The following is a 20,377-nucleotide window of genomic DNA, read 5'->3' as shown; positions in this document are numbered from 1 at the left end:
ACAGGATTCCACACACTAATAATACCTCCATTAGGAGCAAACCAAATGTCACAAACTCTTGAGAAACAAGCTTTAAACTTCTTCAGAACCCTTCATCAGGCTCAAAATAAGGCAGAGAACCAGAGTGAAAGAGAAGAGTGATCACCTTTTTATATTAGCAAAGACGGAGATTAATTCATACATTTCACCAGGCAGAAAGTCAATACTGCAGAAACCAAACTGCTATCTATGACCTATTTGAATAAGTTTCCAGTAACATCAAACACCAGAAATGCAAGTGGACAAATCACAACAGGTGGAGATCGGGATCAACAAATTGGGTTTATCCATTTTAGATGGATTTCAATCATATATTTATTACAACTCCTGTGTTGTCCTCTTCCTCTGCCCCCAAATGCAGCTAACCCAGTTTTTGTTTCCAGAAATACTTTCTATTTTTCCACATAACATACTCTGCATCGAAGCTGTCATATATTCTCAGTAAGGTTGCCAAGTACTTACCTCCCTGACATCGCAGACAGAACTTGGTATACGTATTTTTAAAAACCAAGAAGTATCAACAATCAGTCGAGTGCAACTTTGGTGCAGTACTAAAACACACAGTCTTTGTAACTTCACCAAGTTCCAATGGGGAACATGAAGTTAGCTAAGCCGTTTTAACTTCAGAGTTTATACAGGGTTTTGTAACCAAACAGGAAAAGGAAGCGTCACCAAAATAGAGAGCGTATGTGCAGGAAACTACTCTGCATTTTGGCTTGATGGTTTTTTTTCTAAGCAAGCCCTATTGTTCAGCAGAAAGGCAGGGAAGAAGCAACATCAATGGCCCAAGAACAAGTGCATGAGTTGTATTACTGTCATTGGCACAGTTGAGATTACAACCAGACATTTCCAAAAGAATCTACCCAGCAATTGAATTTAAAGTTAACCTTATCTGCTAGTTCTACCCCCAAGATGCAAAATTATGAAAAGAGCTGATGCTCATTTATGTCATTCCAGGGTCAAAATAAAAGTATTTCTGTTTAGGTAGCATTACGTAGTGTGTACATTTCCATTTCACATCTGAAGCTATACTGTACTCTCTTGAAATATCACAATTCTCATTTTGGATCCCAGTTGAGGGGTTCCCAAACTCTCAGTTGCCAGGACCACATCACCCAGTCTTGCTCTTATGATGGGCTGCAGCAGGTGAATTTCAGAAAACAATATGTATACATTTTGTACATAACTCCAAGAATTTTCGCAGCAGCAGAAAAATATTTGAAAATATGAAATATTTGCTGCTGCTGCGCTGGTGGCTGCTTCTCTCAGATGGGCTTTCAGGAGAAGTGACCCAGCTTTCATCCAGCAGTGGTTTGGGGGCAGAAGAGAAAGAAATGGGGACACACTTAATTATAATGCCACTGGGTTCAGTGAGCTGATCATCCATGTCGGTGGGCTAGATAAGAACATAAGAACAGCCCCGCTGGATCAGGCCATAGGCCCATCTAGTCCAGCTTCCTGTATCTCACAGTGGCCCACCAAACGCCCCAGGGACCACACAAGACCACAAGGGACCTGCATCCTGGTGCCCTCCCTCACATCTGGAGCCCATGGCAGTAGCTCAGTCACAGGCACCCAGGAGAGGGGAAGGTAGAGACCATAGGAGAGGAGGGGGATGGATTGGGAGGGGTTAGAGACCATGGTGGTTGCGAAGGAGAGGAGGTAGAGACCATGAGGGGGAGGAGAGGGATGGATGGGGAAGGGGTTAGAGACTCTGGTGGTGGGGGAGGGTTAGAGACCATGGGGGATGGAAGGGGGAGGGGCTAGAAACTATGGGGAGGAGGGAAGGGATGGGGGAGGGATTAGAGACCATGAGGGATGGGAGGGTGTGGGGTTAGAGACGTGACCCATGGGCTGTAGTTTGGTGAGCTGGTGCTCAAGTCCAATGAAACCCCACATAGGAGACTCCAAAATGTTTGTGAGTGCGTGGATTCTCCCAACTGCTTAATGTTTATGATAAAATAGAAGTCTGCAAACTAGGACAGCATATATGCTAAAATTATACAGGTGCATAGAAATAAAACATTACTGGGTGCAGCATTCAACTTCCAAGAATCTCAGTTTCTTTTCTTTTTTAAATCAAGGTCTTGACCCTCATAGTTGACAAGATATGTGACAATGTGTGGCAATGCCTGCTGCAATCTCAGAATTTTGAGAATGCCAGAGATTGTCTGAATAAATAAAATTTCTGGGTGTTTGTGGTGTACTTAATTCCATGTCACCATCCTCCATAATGACAAAACTAAAATAAATTATGCAGACATCTAATACAATTTAAAATTTGCTCTCCACTGCTTTCCATTTCACTCACACAATGTTCATATGTGCACACAGTATAGGAAAAACTTCAAAGTGTTTTAAGTGGCATGTCTGCAATGGCTTCCTGGTTTATGCACTTTTATTGGACTTTTATTTATTCACCTTTCTGCTCCGGGTTAAGTCCCTAAGGGACTGAAAAAGGGACCTAGATGTTAAAAATCTTCTCCTTGTAGTTGGTAGCTTTACAAGGTTGGTTTTGTACCAACCTGACATGTTCCATTTCCTTTCAGCCATATCAGCCTGTAAACTCATCCTGTTGTTAAACTTGAGGAGGGGCAAGGGGGAAGCGTGACTTTTAGAACTAGGCTAAAGAGAAGTGAGATGTAAGGTGACCTAATTTACAACCCTGGCAAATATTTTTGTTCTACTTCACTAAGCCTAGAGGCTCAGGGCGGAAGGGGCTTTCCTAAACAGTAAGAAGTTTTGTTTATTCTCTATCACCAGTTCCTACTCCCAGATCAGTGTTCACGACTCCCCCGTGCATTCATAAATCTGATATTTTTTTTCAGCCCGCCAATAAATACATGGGGCAGACACGATGGGGCCACTGTTTATCTCATTCCCACATAAAGTGAGAATAGGGGCTCTTACTAGTAAACAGAGAGAATGAGACAAGAGTGCCAAATTCAATCCCCCTCCCCATTCCATTGTTCCAGTGACTTTTCTCCATGTCCTCCTTCAATACTGGAAATGAGCCAGGAACAGTGAAAGTGCCTCAAATGATGCGTATTTTGGAGGGAAGAGTTCAGCACTGTTCTCCTGCATGCTCCTTTAAGAACCCCCTGGCCCCACCTTTTATGTGAATTGAGTGGACAAATTAGAAAAGAAAAAAAAAGTGTGTCTGCCACTAACACTATCATAGTTTGGCTTTTGTCTTAAACTCTCGACCCCAGATCTGAGGAATGGGTCCGACACAGATGGACTGTCTCATAGATCTGACTTAGTTATGGAAGACTTAGCAGTCTAGGGGTGAGGCATTACTGGAGCTAGAGGTAGGGCTTTGCCTGAAGGTTTCTCATTCCTTTCTTGCTTTGATGTTGTGTTTATGCTCCTGTCAAACAGGGCTGGGTACATCTCAGCTGTCAGTTCTCCAGCAGCTTCACATCATCAAACACACCTGCATGCAAAGCTGAACAAAGATGCAGCACAGAGGTGATACTAATGGTATTTTGATCTGATCACATTTTGTTCAATGTAATTATATTTTTATCCCCTTCACGTTTACAGATCAGGTGGGATACACCCACCCTGCTACTCCCAATTCCTTGCTGGACAATGAGGAAGACAACTGAAAGGGGAAAAACAAGCTACAACAGTTAAGTGTGACATTTGGGGTGGCTGATTAGGCTGAGTAAATGTGCATGTTACCCTGCACATGCCCAATCTAGTCTGATCTCAGAAGCTAAGCAGGGTCAGGCCTGGTTAGTACTTGGATGGGAGACCGCCTGGGAATACCGGGTGCTGTAGGCTTATACCATAGTCTTTCGAGACTGAAGGTTGCCAACCAGATTAGGCTGAGAATGATTGGTTCTGAGTCACTCAGTAACAGTCATAGATGAACAGGGCTCTAGTAGACCTACCCACTAACACTATACCATACTGGCTCTTGCCATATAAGATTTGCAGGGTCTGGATGATTGGCACATTTATATAAGCAGCTAAGAGTATTCTTTTTAGATAGCCAATTAATCTTTAAGTTTCCCCTGGGGGCTGGGGATAAGAATAGGCCCTCCGTTTGGCTGTGCCTGTCATAAGAGGCGACTAAACAGCCACCTGGTAGATGGGACTCGTCAGCCTGGGAAGGCAGCTCATCTGAGAGAAGGAAAACTCTGATCCCAAACCTCCACTGCCTTGTGGCTACATCCAGTTATGGAAAAGGCTTCAGGAGTCAACCTCGAGGCAAAATCCGGAGCCGGAGTCCCTGAGGCAGTTCATGGCTGAACACAGTCACGTTCTGGCAACTCCTGCGACGCCGCTGGAACCAACCGTATTGGCCTCTGCCTTTCCATTGGACCATTTCAGCGATGTGGAGAGGGGGGATTTGCTGCATGGGTAACAGCCTATCCTCCATACCTACTTTACCCAGGCTTTGCGCACTGGAGAGGACACTCTGTTCCAGAACCACCATTCAGAGCGTGACACCATAGTCTTCCGAGACTGAAGGATGCCAACAGGCATAATCTTTCAGCACAGTGATGGCCTGGATTTTTATGGGTTTATAATCAGTTGAAAAAATAAGTTTTGTTTTGACAATATTTAGTTCTTCTGTTGGATAGAAACAGTTGATTTTCCTCAGGCCAGTAAGAAAACATTTTAACTGACTGGTCTCAGGAATTAAAAGGTGTGTACAAGCTGTGGCCCCTTCCTTCAGTTCCCCACTTCTGCATAGGCATTGGGAGGAAAGTGAGCCAGCCCCATAGGATTATAGCCCCACACATTATTTAATGCGTTATTATAGCTTAAATTTATCCACTTTAAATTTTGTAACCTGCTTTTTCAATTTAAATGAGCTCTCCCGTGAATAAAGAATGTTAAATATATTTATATTTTGTTTGATTTCCCCCCCCCCCAAGAACTCTTTCTATCAACAGTTTAATGCAACCATATCCTAATGCAGAAGTTGAGTCATGACTTCAGTTCAGTGACTGAGGAAATGCTGGTTACATTTTTAAAAAGGTTAACTTCTTCTTGCGTGTCTCTGTGACCAAACCGGGCTCATCTCCTCACATGGGGAGCCACTGCAATCCAATTTGGTCTACAGAAGGTCAGACACAGTAGCTCAAAATAGTTAAAATGTCACCGCCACAATTTTAGCAGGGTGACCACTGAGCAGATTATAGGAAAGCTGTGCACGTGGCTCTCTTTTGTTATTATTTATTTTTCACATTTTTATACCGCACTTCCTCCAAAGAGCTCAGGGCAATGTACACAGCTGCTCCCCTCCTTTTGTCCTCACAACAACCTTGTGAGGTAGGTGAGGCTGAGAGAAAGTGACCGGCCCAAGGTCACCCAGGAAGCTTCATGACTGAGGGAGGATTCGAACCTGGATCTTCCAGGTCTGTCTACCTTCCAAACCACTAAACCACCCTGGCTCTCTGGCTTCTCACACTTTTGACAGCAGAAGTGTGCTGCAGAGCTATAAAGGTTGAGTCTCATTTTTTGTGAGGGTTCCCAGAACTCATGTGGATGGCAAAAATTGCATTAAAGCAAATCCATTTAACACACAATGTCCCTTCACTGGGTGATTTAAAAACAGCCTTCCTGACCTTTGTGATGTAAAACAGAGACAGTAGGCAGACAATCCAGCAATCCTCTCTCTCCAGGCACTTAGAAAGGCTTCACTCTGAGCCGGCAACCTCTCCCTTCACCCAGAGCAAAGTGATTATCTTTCATTCACTTGCTCTGGGTGAAGAGAGGGGTTGCTTGCCTTAGAGTGAAGCTGGAGAAACGCCTGCTGGATCCACCTCTTCCTATATTTTCCCTGCCCAAAAGAATGAAAACAGTGTGCCCTGCAGCACCTTAAAATTAGGAGAAACATCCAAGCCTTACAGGAACACAACACTAGAAAAGGGAAGACTTCAAAGTTGTTCATGGGAACAGATAGGAATCTGCTTTCTATATATATAGTATTCTCTTTTTTCTTTATAGCTGAATGTTCCTTACAGAATCTATACTACTTTTTTGAGATTCTGAGGGCCCAAGTTCATGGACTTTCTCCCAAAATATTTCTGAAAGGCCAACATACTTTAGGAAATGAAACAGGATTATAAAGTTTCAAAGCAAAGTAGAAGAACCTCAGCTCTTCTCACTACTGTGTGCTCTTCCATAATTAGACCTTAAAAGCCATGGTATATTTCAACCAAAGTTATCATCTATTTAAATGGAAGAGTTAAGTTTGTGCTTAAATCTTCCATGCTAAAGTCAATGGGTCTTAAAAATACTGGACGGCCCAGTATTTACTGGACGGCCCAATGTAACTTCCTGCACAGGGATGGAGCTGTCCTGTACACCAAGGAGTGTGCTGTATCCGGCAGAGGAGTTTCAGGCTGAGAAGGCCTTCTTGAGATAAGGTCCCTTTCCCCATGACAAGCCTTACCATCCTGCTGGATGTACTAGAACCTGCACTAGATACATAGCTGGCACTAGTCCAAGTGGACCTGGGAAGGCGAATCCATGCTGGGAAGGGGAATAGAATATTGGCAGTACCAATGCCAACAATACCTCCCCCTTCTCGGCCTTGATCCGCCTTGCACTTCTCCCCCTTCATTCCCCTTCCTGCCCTGTTCTGCCCAACCCCACTTCCCATGCTGATTTATCAGAAACAGAACACCTTCCATGACTGCTGGTTCATGGACTTGGTTGCTTGCCACTTACAGTGGTGGCCACACCATACTATATGGTATGTTACACTTTGCAAGAGCCATAAAGGAACTTGCACTGTGGGAACACTAGAACTGACAGTATAAGGCAGTGTAAGGGCCTATTGATATTGGGTCGTAACTCTGATTGGACTTTGCCCCTAAGTTTTTTGTACGTTTATCATGTGTTTATTAGAGGGAAAAGTCAGTGTAGAAAAAAGTAGAGGGAAAATAATAGTAATGCTGCACTGAACTTGTAGGAAAACAGGCCACTATCTGGGACAATCCTAATCTAGTTTGTGACCTATCTTTGGTTCAAGCTCCTATTTGGACACTTGTAGTAAGTAAAACATTATTTTTATGTAACCAACAGAGAGCAGCAGGTTCTCCTAACTAGGTGCAATGTGGGTAGGTATCTGGTAACAGCAAGTGGTCAGTTGACCAAAAAGATCCTCACATGATGCTCTCAGCTGACCTGTAGTAGCAGCATGTGGGAAAGCTTTGTGTATGGTCAGAAGACAAGGCTTAGTAAGATATGTAAAGATATGTAAGAAGAAGAAATACTGTGTAGAGATGTTTGGAGTCAGCAAGGAGTATCATGCAAGGATCTACAACACAGTATGGAAAAAAAAAGTAACACTAGTATCTGAAGGGTCAGCCAACACAACTGACTGGCAGGAAATTCAGGGCAGATCAAACCTGGTAGTGTTTCACATAATGTTTCATTAGTTTATGGCAGTGGTTCCCAAACTTTTCCAACTGGAAGCTCTCTTGACCTACTAGGCCATTGGCTGCAGCTCCCCATTAGGACTACAATCCTTTACATTGTATAAGGTGGCGGGTTTGTCACAAGGATTCCATGGCTTCCCTGGGTGGTTTTCGCAGATGGCACACAGTTTGGGAACCACTGGTTTATGGAATTGATTGACCCAAGATGTGGTACTGACCAGTAGCCTAGATGGCTTTAAATCTGATGAGATGTGGAGAACAAGTCTATCAATGGCTACTAGTCAGGATGGCTATATGACTTCTCCAGGTTTAGAGGCAGCAGTTCATCCTGCCTTCTGCAGTTAGATAGGTAACAACTATTCTCTTCTGCTCTATCCTCCTCTTCCTTGTCAAATCCAGGGAATGGGGAAAGAGCAGAGGTGAGAAGGTGCTCCTTGCCAACCCGCTGACCCTCTCAGTTAGCAGCATGGATGGGCTGGTATTTGCCCTGCCCATAAGAACAGCCGCACTGGATCAGGTCATAGGCCCATCTAGTCCAGCTTCCTGTATCTCACAGTGGCCCACCAAATGCCGCAGGGAGCACACCAGATAACAAGAGACCTCATCCTGGTGCCCTCCCCTGCATCTGGCATTCTGACATAACCCGTTTCTAAAATCAGGAGGTTGCGCATACACATCATGGCTTGTACACCATAATGGATTTTTCCTCCAGAAACTTGTCCGATCCCCTTTTAAAGGCATCTAGGCTAGACGCCAGCACCACATCCTGTGGCAAGGAGTTCCACAGACCGACCACACGCTGAGTAAAGAAATATTTTCTTTTGTCTATCCTAACCCTCCCAACACTCAATTTTAGTGGATGTCCCCTGGTTCTGGTGTTATGTGAGAGTGTAAAGAGCATCTCCCTATCCACTCTGTCCATCCCCTGCATAATTTTGTATGTCTCAATCATGTCCCCCCTCAGGCGTTTGGCTGGCACCAAGTCAGGCACATTTTTTTTGGCAGCAAGCACAGGGCTGTTTCATTTACCTTGGTCTTGAAGTGTGTTATTGGAGCTGGTTCCAATTGATTATTCTTATTGATTCTTGTGGTTTTATCCCTCTGTTGTGTTTTATTAGTTCTGCTGATCCAATAAAGAGTTTCTCTTTTGATGGAGTTTTTATTACTGTTGTTGTGAGCTACCCTGGAAATTTGTACCAACTGACTGAAGGCATCCAAGTGTTTTAAATAAACCAACCTACCTACCCACCCATCCAACCTGACTGCTGGTCCTAAGCCTCCTTTCTGGTTTGCAGGGAGAGGCTCCTGCAGAGGCCCTCCCTTCCAAAACTCTTCACTATGTGACATTGCTACCCAGGGCAGAGAGGCTTGCAAGGACAAGGCAATCTCTAGGGCAAGCTTCACACAAGGCGCAACAGGAGGATAATTTTCAATTTTAAACTAGGAACATCAGCAGCATTCATTGGCTTTTGGTTCAAGAGCAGGTATCCTGTGTGAATGAAGGAGCTGAGAGCAAGTCTGAGATTGAATTAGGCAACACAGCATTATAACACTTTAACTCAGTGGGTACCAGAAAACTCTCTCCATAAATTGTGATGCGGATAATGAACCCAGGCCCCATGCTGAGGAGCAATGAAACAATTTATAGTCCATATGGAGAGCAATAATCTGCCACTTCATTCACGCATGGGGTCTGCAAACAGTATTTGCACCAATGTCAACTTGCTGCAGACCTACAGATTACCAAGTGCAGGACAACGGCCAAGTCATAGTCATACTATTATACCAGAAATGTGCTCAAGTCCCTTCTAGAACAGCTTAAATATTTCATTTAAAGCATGAAAGGACTGGGGGGCCCCCAAGTGCCTGGGACATTTTACAACATATATAAAATAAACATTTCCAGATGGTCAGCTTCAAGCCAAAGAACATGACAGGTTCGAGACAGCAGTGGTACAAGAGACGAGGCAGCCTTGTTTTAGGGCTCACACAGAAGGAATACACGACCGTCCAATGTAGGCAGACTGGATACAGCTGGACGCCAGGTGGGGAGGTGGAGTCAGAAGTACCTCTATTTTACTCTTGGTGGGAGAACCAGCAGGAGAAAGTGAAACAAGTTCTCAAGTTCCCATCTAAGCATTGGTAAACAGTATATTTCAGGGCCCACAATAGGAAAGAGCTAACTGAAAAGGCAGCGCAGGGCTGTGAAAACTAACATCAACAAAGACAGGTTGTGTCAAAGCTTTAGGCCCAAGAGGGCACAGTGACCAATTTTTCCGGCAGCATAAGTCTCTTTACAGTGGTCACATAACACAACATGCTGTTCAGTGCGGTCTGGCTACTGCCACAAGTAACAAAGTCTCTGGTGCTGCTAATTCAGCATAGGGGTGGGTGGGACTGAGGCAGGGAGGAACAGGGCAGAGATTAGAACAGGAAGAAGGGTGGACTGAGGCCATGAAGGAGGTGGCTTTGGCGGCAGCGGCACACACCACCTAGTCCCTTTCCAGGGTCCACTAGGACTTGCGCCAGTCATAATGAATAGATAAAATTGAGGCAATAAGGAATACCCAGAAGGGTCCTTTGAGGCCTGAAACACTCACATGGTATACAACACATGCCCCGTTAGTGCAATTGCATCACCACATGGAGAGCTGTGTAGGACTGGCCTGTGAGATACCAACATGAGCTACTGACCAGCCCAATACAGCATCTTCCTGCTTCTTTTGCTTGGACTACCAGCAAAGCTGGCTTGCCAATAAGGCTGAGCTAGGCAGTCACCTTGTGGAAGAAGGTGTGATGTGAGATGCAGGAAGCTGGACTAGATGGGCCTTTGGCCTGATCCAGCAGAGCTCTTCTTATGTTCTAAAGGTGCCTCTGGTAAGCTGGCATTCCAAAGCAAATTGGGCCTGAGAAGCTTTTCCCATTACAATGCCTACCTTCCCTAAAGAACTACGGTAGATTACAAGCTTTCATCTGCTTTTGGAGTGTTCTCTTCCCAGCAATGAGGAGTCAATGCTGAGTCCCAGCTCCCTATCAGGAATGCTGCAGCTTGCAATTCGGCTTCTGAAGATGGAGCTTAAAGCAGCCCATCTGCTCTGTGAGTCAGGCCCAGGGTCACAGACAGAACAGTGGGATGGGTGAGGGGGGAGGAATGGCAGATCTTCATCTATCCCTGAGTTCAGCCACCAGAATTGCTCCAGCCCAATCAGAATGAAACAGGGCATATCAAAAAAAAAAAAAACACTTCCGTGTTAAACACCATCATTTCTGCATTACCTAAATTTGATTAGCTGAACAACACTCAAAGATTCAATCCAAGCTACAAAATCTTAATTTGCCATGCAACCTCATGCAGTGGATTTAAAAATAATAATAATAATAATTGGTCTGTTATCATCCGAGAGATGTTCTTCTGCTCTTTGGGCAAGATCAACTCCCCACAGTACAAACAGAATGCAAAATCAAGCACAGCTGGACCCCTGCCTGTCATACTCCACCAAGGCAGTTAACAGCTTAATAGATAAAACACTGACCTCCAAGACCCCTTTCAGATCCAGCCTGTGGTCCCGTGACAAGCAGGAGAATTGGGTTATAGAGCATTAGAGATTGCAAGGGTGGCTTGCCTAAGCAAAACAAGGCAGCATGTTTTGTTCCAAGTCTTCGTGTCTTTTTTTCCCCCCTTTGATGTCTCTATATTCTTCTTGCCTGCCACCTGAGCCCGCAAGATGTCAAGGTTTACTGGCTTCTAACACCCAAACAATGACCCTTATTTACTTGGCACATCCGCAGCCGAACAGAAGTATGTTTGGGAACATTCTTGTGATATCAGGGATGTATGCAAACAACCCCAGGTTGCCTTGCAGTTTAGACCTTCTTAGCCTTGAGGACTTTCATGCATTCCTTCATTCAGTGCCATTTAAAGAGCCTTGCAAATCTAGTAAAAATTATCTCTTAGGAGGTGCCTTTCCTTCAATATCCAGTCTTTATCTTCCCACACTATTTCAGTTACATTCTTGCATTATCATACTATTATCACAGCTGTCTCGCTTCCCAATATGTTTTCCATTTTGTTTTTTATTTACCTTCACATACGGTTTTGTGAGATAAATCACTTTTAGTTTTTATTAAGAACTGAGACCAACAGGGCAAATTTACACTTTCAATAGTCCACAATGAGGAAAAATCAAGACAGGTAATCAAATTCAAAGTGCTGTTGTTCCCTTTGAGCCCAACCCTGTCACCTCCCCCCGCCCCACCCCCCCACCCCCCGCAATATTGGCAACCTTCAGTCTCGAAAGACTATGGTATCGCGCTGTGAAAGGTGGTTCTGGCACAGCGTCTAGTGTGGCTGAAAAGGCCAATCCGGGAGTGACAATCCCTTCCACACCGGGAGCAAGTGCAGTCGGTCCCTGGTCTGTCTCCCTGGCTATGGGCCTTCCTTCTTTGCCTCTTTGCCTCAGACTGCTGGCAAAGTGTCTCTTCAAACTGGGAAAGGCCATGCTGCACAGCCTGCCTCCAAGTGGACCGCTTAGAGGCCAGGGTTTCCCACTTGTTGAGGTCCATCCCTAAGGCCTTCAGATCCCTCTTGCAGATGTCCTTGTATCGCAGCTGTGGTCTACCTGTAGGGCGCTTTCCGTGCCAAGATGGGTACCGCTGCATCCTGGTGGAGGCAGTTGCGGAGGTCTCCTCTGCATAAGGGAGCAATCTGCAACCAATTGCAGTTTTCCAGAATGTGAACGTATAATTATTTTGTTTCATTGTTATCCTGTTTTTTCCTGCCTGAAGAAGCCCAAAGTGGCATTGCTAGGATGGAGTAGGTGACATGCACCAGGGAGGATGACACCAGTACTGGCCAAAATTTTTAAAATCTTGTTCTTTCCAAATAATACCATCATGTTATATATCATTTGATGCATAATTCCATGCACAACGCAAAGAAACAAACCACATTGAAATATCTCTGTTCTAACAAATGTCATAACCAAAAAAGCAGCAGGAATGGGGCAACGGTGCATCACCACCCCCACTGCCCAGGGTGTTGCCCCACCCATTGCATGGAAGGAGGTCCATAATGGGGCTGACATGCTGGCCTCCCACATGGGAGATGCAAACACTAGTCGCACCACTGACTATAACTACTACAAGAAAAAATAGTTCAAAATGTCAAACTGATCATCATGAAACATTAGATTGTGAGCCCTTCGGTATCACCTGGCAGGACAAAGTTCCAAACAACACAGTCCTGGAACATGCTGGAATCCCTAGCATGTATTCACTGCTGAAACAGAGACGCCTGTGTTGGCTTGGTCATGTCGTGAGAATGGATGATGGCCGGATCCCAAAGGATCTCCTCTATGGAGAACTTGTGCAAGGAAAGCACCCTACAGGTAGACCACAGCTGCGATACAAGGACATCTGCAAGAGGGATCTGAAGGCCTTAGGGATGGACCTCAACAAGTGGGAAACCCTGGCCTCTGAGCGGCCCGCTTGGAGGCAGGCTGTGCAGCATGGCCTTTCCCAGTTTGAAGAGACACTTTGCCAACAGTCTGAGGCTAAGAGGCAAAGAAGGAAGGCCCATAGCCAGGGAGACAGACCAGGGACAGACTGCACTTGCTCCCGGTGTGGAAGGTATTGTCACTCCCGGATTGGCCTTTTCAGCCACACTAGACGCTGTGCCAGAACCACCTTTCAGAGCGCGATACCATAGTCTTTCGAGACTGAAGGTTGCCAATACAGAGCCCTTCGGGGACAGAGAACCATCTTTCACTTCATCAAAGTGCTTTGCCAGCCACTTTGTGGACTTTTGCTATAAAGTACGAGGTAGTACATAAATATTCTTAACAATAATGGTATAGCAGAACAGAAAAGAACTGAGAAGGCAGTTCAGATCAGAACGAGAAGCCACCAGCACAATCGCTGGCTTTGTGCTTATTTGAGCAGAAGGCCAATCGTTCTTCTACTAACTGAGCTCCTGAACTGCACTGAAACCTGAAAGTGTTTCACCAGAAGTAGTGGCACCTACGAAAGGGGTGGCGCGGTAAGTACTGAAATACAGTGCACAAAGAGGACAACAAGGATTTGGGGAGAAGTAGCACAGGGGCAGAGGACTCAAGACTGCATCACGTAACGTTTCAGATTGCATTGCCCCTCCCTACCTTTTCAGCACCAGGCAAAGATATTTTTATTGTCATATTTATTAACCTATTTCTGCCTGGCCCACAGGTGTACACATCTGCTCCCTGTTGCGTATGCACAACACTGGGCAGAAATGACTTAAACCCAAGCTCTTAAAGGTGTGGCAGAAGTGTCTGAATTGTAGTGGTTTTTATTATTTGTTATTTGCCTATTATTATTGTACATTGTTTAAGATTTTTATCATTGTTAAACTTTTCTGGAACTGTCTTACACTGAAGAGTAAGAAGTACATTTTTAAAAGAAGTTTTCCCCTCTTCAGGCAACCTATGTGTTCAAATTCAGTTTGTTGCTTGAAAGAAGGAATTTCTCATTGGTTGTCACCAGTTTAGAAGCATTACTAACATATGGAAGCATTATATTCTTGCAAAGGAAATTAAAAGACTAGGAAATTACATGACTGTTGATTCTTAAATTTCTGTCCCTATAGCAAAACATAAAACAATTGATCTGTAAGTATCTAGGATATGTTGCACATTTTCAGGATTAAGGCTGTGATTCTACACAAAATTACTTGGAGCTATTTCTTCCCATATTTATGACTAAATATGCATAGAATTGCAGCATACAACATGTCAGATTGACCTGATTTTCCTTTGTCAGAGAAACTGGTTTGATCGATAAAATAAATGTAGTGGACATAATACCTTTAATTCAGCAAGCTTTGGAGACAGAATGTCAACGTGACATTCTCATAGTTTTCATCAGAGTAAAAATGACAACCACTAAGAGAGCCAGAGAACACAAACATGTTCAAGTTGAGTTACAATGGGAGGAGGTATTAAGTGGTAACTGTTGGACCCAATGTTGCTTAGTGTTTTCCTTAACAGTTGAAAAACTAACAACTAGCAAATATTCTCATTCAATCAGAAGATGATAAAAATATAGTGAAGATTGTGGACGACGCTATAGAAGAAATGAAAACCCAACCTACTAGTTCAAATTTTTTTTTTTAAAGTTCTAGTGAAAAATCTGGGATAATCTATGATTTTAAAAACTTAAAAAGATCCTCCTCAGAGGACCCCTGTGTTTTCATTACAACTATAATTTTAGCACAGTCTGACAAGGCTTTAGGATAGCAATGAGGAACCATAGATCAGTGACAGAGAACATGTTTTGCATGCAGAAGGTTCCATTTTCATTGTGTGGTATCTCCTACAGTTGAAACCCTGAGATCCACTGCAATCAGTATAGATAGCACTGACCTAAATGAACCAATCATGTGTGTGCCCAATCCTATCCAGTTTTCAAGGGCAGGTGCAGCAGTGCCAATGGGGCATGCACTGCATCTTGTGGTGGGGCAGTAGTCACAGAGGCCTCCTTAAGGTACGGGAGCATTTGTTCCCTTACCCTGTGGCTTCATTGTGGCTGCACCAGGGTTGGAAAACTGGATAGGATTGGGCCCTGAGTCAGTATAAGGCAGCTTCCTTTATTTATGCTTGAGGGGTATGAGTGAACTGAAGACAGGGTTGAGCAGTGAGGTGGCTAAGTTTGCAGATGACACCAAACTTTTCCAAGTAGTGAAGACCAGAAGTGATTGTGAGGAGCTCCAGAAGGATCTCTCCAGACTGGCAGAATGGGCAGCAAAATGGCAGATGCGCTTCAATGTCAGTAAGTGTAAAGTCATGCACATTGGGGCAAAAAATCAAAACTTTAGATATAGGCTGATGGGTTCTGAGCTGTCTGTGACAGATCAGGAGAGAGATCTTGGGGTGGTGGTGGACAGGTCGATGAAAGTGTCGACCAAATCTGTGGTGGCAGTAAAGAAGGCCAATTCTATGCTTGGGATCATTAGAAAAGGTCTTGAGAACAAAATGGCTAATATTATAATGCTGTTGTACAAATCGGTGGTAAGGCCACACCTGGAGTATTGCGTCCAGTTCTGGTCGCCGCATCTCAAAAAAGACATAGAGGAACTGGAAAAGGTGCAAAAGAGAGCAACTAAGATGATTACTGGGCTGGGGAACCTTCCTTATGAAGAAAGGCTACGGCGTTTGGGCCTCTTCAGCCTAGAAAAGAGACGCCTGAGGGGGGGACATGATTGAGACATACAAAATTATGCAGGGGATGGACAGAGTGGATAGAGAGATGCTCTTTACACTCTCACATAACACCAGAACCAGGGGACATCCACTAAAATTGAGTGTTGGGAAAGTTAGAACAGACAAAAGAAAATATTTCTTTACTCAGCGTGTGGTTGGTCTGTGGAACTTCTTGCCACAGGATGTGGTAATGGCATCTGGCCTGGACGCCTTTAAAAGGGGGTTGGACAAGTTTCTGGAGGAAAAATCCATTACTGGTTACAAGCCATGATGTGTATGTGCAACCTCCTGATTTTAGAAATGGGCTATGTCAGAATACCAGATGCAAGGGAGGGCACCAGGATGAGGTCTCTTGTTATCTGGTGTGCTCCCTGGGGCATTTGGTGGGCCGCTGTGAGATACAGGAAGCTGGACTAGATGGACCTATGGCCTGATCCAGTGGGGCTGTTCTATGTTCTTATGAGTGAGGTCTGCAATACTATTGTTGCTTAATAATTCAACATTGAATGTACATTTGCTGAGGGGGTGGGGGGAGGAGAAGATGAACAAATCAATGCTCCTCCTTCAATTGGTCAAAAGCTTGGGGCAACCCTTTCACATTCATGTGAAAACCCTGCACATTTTGCACATATTTTGAAGTCAAATCAAGCGGCCTTTTGATGTACTATCTAGAATTTCCTCTGTGTGTTGGGCATGTGTGAACATGTGCTCACATGTGGTTTTAAAACAGGACATGACATGAGAAAATAATCGTACAAAATCTCTACACAAGAACATGCAGAAAACAAAGATTATGCAAACATTCTTTTAATGTCGCTCATGGTCCAGGTTACTTCACAGAGAAAGTACTAGCTGACCTACTGCTCTAATTAGGCTAGCAGACATTTTGACATTTATATTGCTGCAAGTAGACATTGTTAATAGCTAGAGGGAAGGCTGTCACTGCGTCTAACGATCACAGCATCGTTGGCATTGCACGCTGTGGCCTTTAAACATTCAAGTGCTCATTGAGTTCATCTTTGTTTTACTGATTAAAAAAAAATAACATGCAGATGGCTTGTTCTCCAGGATGCACATTCTACAAACTACACTATCTCAGTTAGTTTGCATCCAGTATAAATTTCCCTGTTTTCCACATGCATTAACTATTTTTCATCAATGCATTCTGCAAATTAACAAACAGAAAAACACACAATAAGCACAACTGAAGATATCCTTTGGTAGAAGGGAAAATGAATCTCTTACAGGTACTGTTGGTCTTGTCTGGTCTACTGTTGTCCCTCTAGCCCCACTCTTTCTCCTCATATAGCTGAACCTACTAACACCACTTTTTCCCCATCCTTCATTGTTTCTCCTTTGAAGAAACAGATATGCCTAGCCAAACATGAAGACTTTTATAAATAAGTACAAATGAAATTATAGAAAAGTGCATTGTACCACATGCATAGTGCCTTCAAAAACGTGTTATTTCAAAAAAGAGTAAAACAAGACAGCGCAAATCAAGAGCTACCAGTAACGCAATTTCTGCTGTTCTCCATTGTTATTACAGTTGCATTGTTTTATGACTGCTGCCTTTATATGATGTTCTGACATTGCATCTCAACATGTTTCAGATGGTTCCATTATTCTTTTATTAGCCACCTTGGAAGCCTCAACATAAAGGCAAATGAAAAATCTTTCAAATAAAAATAAAAATAAAGACCAGATTTTCCTCTCTAGCCATGCAGCCGGTGGCATAGCTGGAGGGGGGCAGCGCACCCAGTCTGGCAGGGAGCAGGCAAGCGGCCCCTCCCTTTGGAGCCATTCCCGGCGGGGGGAGCAAAACAGAGCCGTACGGCTCTGTTTTGCTCCCCCCGCCGGGAATGGCTCCAAAGGGAGCGGCCGCTTGCCTGCTCCCTGCCAGACCGGGTGCGCCGCCCCCCTTCCAGCTACACCACCACATGTAGCACAGCTTCCACGTAGCTGAGGCATATCTCTTTTTAACATTTCAAGCACTGCCACAACTTCTCTTGGTATCTGTCTCAAAACACCATCCAAAATGTTAAAATGAAGCATTTGAGGCCAGGAAAGAGAAGGGCATTTCAAGAGCAGCTGCTCAAAATGACATAAACATCTAATTGCCTAATTGGAGGAGGAAGACATCTATAGGTTAAGATCACTGTCCCTCAACCTTGCTTTGTCATTTGTGCCACCGCATGGTGACTATTAAATGTATCCACTCTAATTAAGCAGTTTTACAGCCACTTTATCCTGGCATAAATCACTGCGCTGGGCATGCACAAATGAAGAGCATGTTCAGACCAGTTTGAATGAAGCATTTTTTACCATGCTTTACAGCCAAATGTTCGTCAAAGAGCCTCTGTCAAAGAGCTCTGTCACTAGCTATACCGCAGGCCACAACCAGCACATACACGCTTTTTCCTACCAGAACAATTTAAATGAAAACAGGCTCCTTTTAGGTTTTTCTGAAAGTATCTTATTTGCATAGAAAAAACAGCACCTTCACAGGAAATATCTAGATACCTCCTTGCAGATATATTTCCTTCCTGCCACTATCACACCTCTTAGCCTCTTCCTGGCTCTACAAGAAGTTTTATTTGCAGGATCACCTGTTCCTTTCTCTCTTATTCCCTGAACTTCTCCCCACCTCTATCCATTGCTTCCTCTAAGGCTCACAATTGTTAACGCACAGATCTGTTCCATCCTCTTTCTTGGACCATCTTTTCCTGAGACCCGTTTTCCTGCCTTTCTAGGTGTCAAAATCCTTCTGTTGCTCAGCCTCCCAGCCCTCCCACATAGATCTCTTACGGCCCAGTCCTGTCCAGCTTTCCAGCACTGTTGAAGCCATGCCAATGGGGCATGCGCTGCATCCTGCAGTAGGGAAGGGGAAGTTATGGAACATTTGTTCCTTTACCTCAGGGCTGCATTGTGGCTGCACTGGTGCTGGAAAATAGGATAGGATTGGGGCCAAGATGTCACATCATAATTTTGTTTCAGTCAAACTGCTCTATAAACATTCTAGCTACAAGTGTGAACATACACAATCAACAAATAGAATGCTTAATGATAACAATCATGATGTTGCACAGAAGCTAAGTCAACGACTGCAGAGAAAGGATTACAGATAACAGGTGTGTCAGTTGAAGACACACTGATGCATGTCAGTGCCATAACTGCACACTTTAGGAACATGGTCAAGGTCTTTCTAACAACAGTCAACAACATCGGCTCCTGTACTGGAACAAGTATCAAATACTGTATAGTTAGGCACAGCTTTAATCAGAAACTATACAGTACAAACATACTAAGTTCTCCTATGGCAAAACCGGTAACTAGAAAACCGAAATTGTGCTCAAAATGCATTTTACACACACACGCATACACACACACACACAAAAATACATTATATATATAATATATATACAATATATATATTATATATATATATATATTGTATACTGCGAGTGCCTGTCAGCCCAATCCTGAGCTGCCCGCAGTACCCAGGTTCGGCAGCTCCATGGCGGGCTCCCGCCAGATCCTGCGCCTCCCACGCTACTGCAGGAGGCTCCTCAGGAGAAATTGTCCTTTCCCTCAAGTAAGGGAAGCAGCCCGCCAATGGGGCTACTCACTTTAGCGGCAACCAAAACGTCAGCGCTAAAGTAAAGGCACTCGGGTAGGGTGAGCAGCCCTGCACAAGCACCTTGGATCCTGCGGAGCTCGACTCCGCCTCTCCCCCTCCCGCGGCCATGCCTCCCCCTCCCCAGAACCCCTCCCCTACACCCCTGGCCATGCCCCCAGCTCCCGTTCCACAGCCCAGTGGTCCAGGGGACTGCCAAGCTGTGGAACTCGGGCTCCCACCGCACGCCAACCCAGCTCCAGTCGGTGCTGGGCTAGCTCCGGCAGAAGCCCAGCAGTAAGCCCCGCAAACATGCCTTATGGCACGTTTGTGACTGAGGTCCGCAGTGCGGAGCCACACCACGCACCTCAGGATTGGGCTCTGTGCCAGGTTGCCGGGAAACCCTGGAGCACCCCCCTGCTGCGAGCCCTCCAAAGCACTCTCCCACCTCCTGGTGGACACTACAGGTCATGCCTCCATTCTGGAACTCCCCCAGTTATCCACTGGGGCTTCTGTCCCGGATTTAAAAAAAAATCAGTGGATATGAAATCAGTGGAAAAATAGCTTTAAAGACCCACTTCCAGGTTTCTTGCTCCTCCATTGTCACCCCAGAATGCATTGGTATAGGCACTATACTGCTTTCAGCCACTAGATGTGGTGAATAATGGGGTCTAAAGAAATGAAATTATTATTATTTAACAGCGTTAAGGTAGGAAATTGGATTTTGGTGCTTTTTTCCTTGTTACAAGGCATTTAAAGGTGCAGGTGAGTTACATCAATGGATACCAAATCAGTGGATACCAAGATCCCACCTGTATTGCCACCAGTGGTATGGAAGGTTCAGGGTTATCAGGTTGGCCAGGTGGGCCCTCTGGTAGGCATGGATAAGCCCTCTGCTACTACATAACCTGGTTGACCTTCTTTGTTCAGACCACACTTGAATAACAGTCCACCTTTTTGCTCACCCATTCCAACCACGCTTCTCTTAAGAAAGGCAATTTGTCAGTACATATTTCAGAACTACAAACCAGACAATGGGGGGGGGGGGGTGGCGGCTCTGAGAGAGAAAAAGCAGCTAGCAA

The 20,377-nt window shown here is 44.7% G+C and overlaps 1 protein-coding gene across 6 annotated transcripts in view; it reads right to left on the bottom strand.

Moving 5' to 3' along the window:
* The window catches only part of EVL (Enah/Vasp-like), a 173,922-nt gene that overhangs the window by 93,391 nt on the left and 60,154 nt on the right, over positions 1-20,377 (bottom strand). The window contains exon 1 of one of the 6 annotated variants that reach the window (XM_066629005.1): positions 502-604. The exons of the other annotated variants lie outside the window; for them this stretch is intronic. Within the exon in view, the coding sequence (XP_066485102.1) occupies positions 502-512 (11 nt within the window). The 5' untranslated portion in view covers positions 513-604. Of the gene's footprint in view, positions 1-501; positions 605-20,377 lie in introns of those variants that run through there. 6 annotated transcript variants of the gene reach the window in all.

This window comes from Tiliqua scincoides, chromosome 1 (genome assembly GCF_035046505.1).
Source record: "Tiliqua scincoides isolate rTilSci1 chromosome 1, rTilSci1.hap2, whole genome shotgun sequence".
In the NCBI taxonomy this organism is placed as follows: domain Eukaryota; kingdom Metazoa; phylum Chordata; class Lepidosauria; order Squamata; family Scincidae; genus Tiliqua; species Tiliqua scincoides.
Note: the sequence above shows the minus strand (reverse complement) of the source record. Positions and strands in the feature narration are given on the sequence as shown.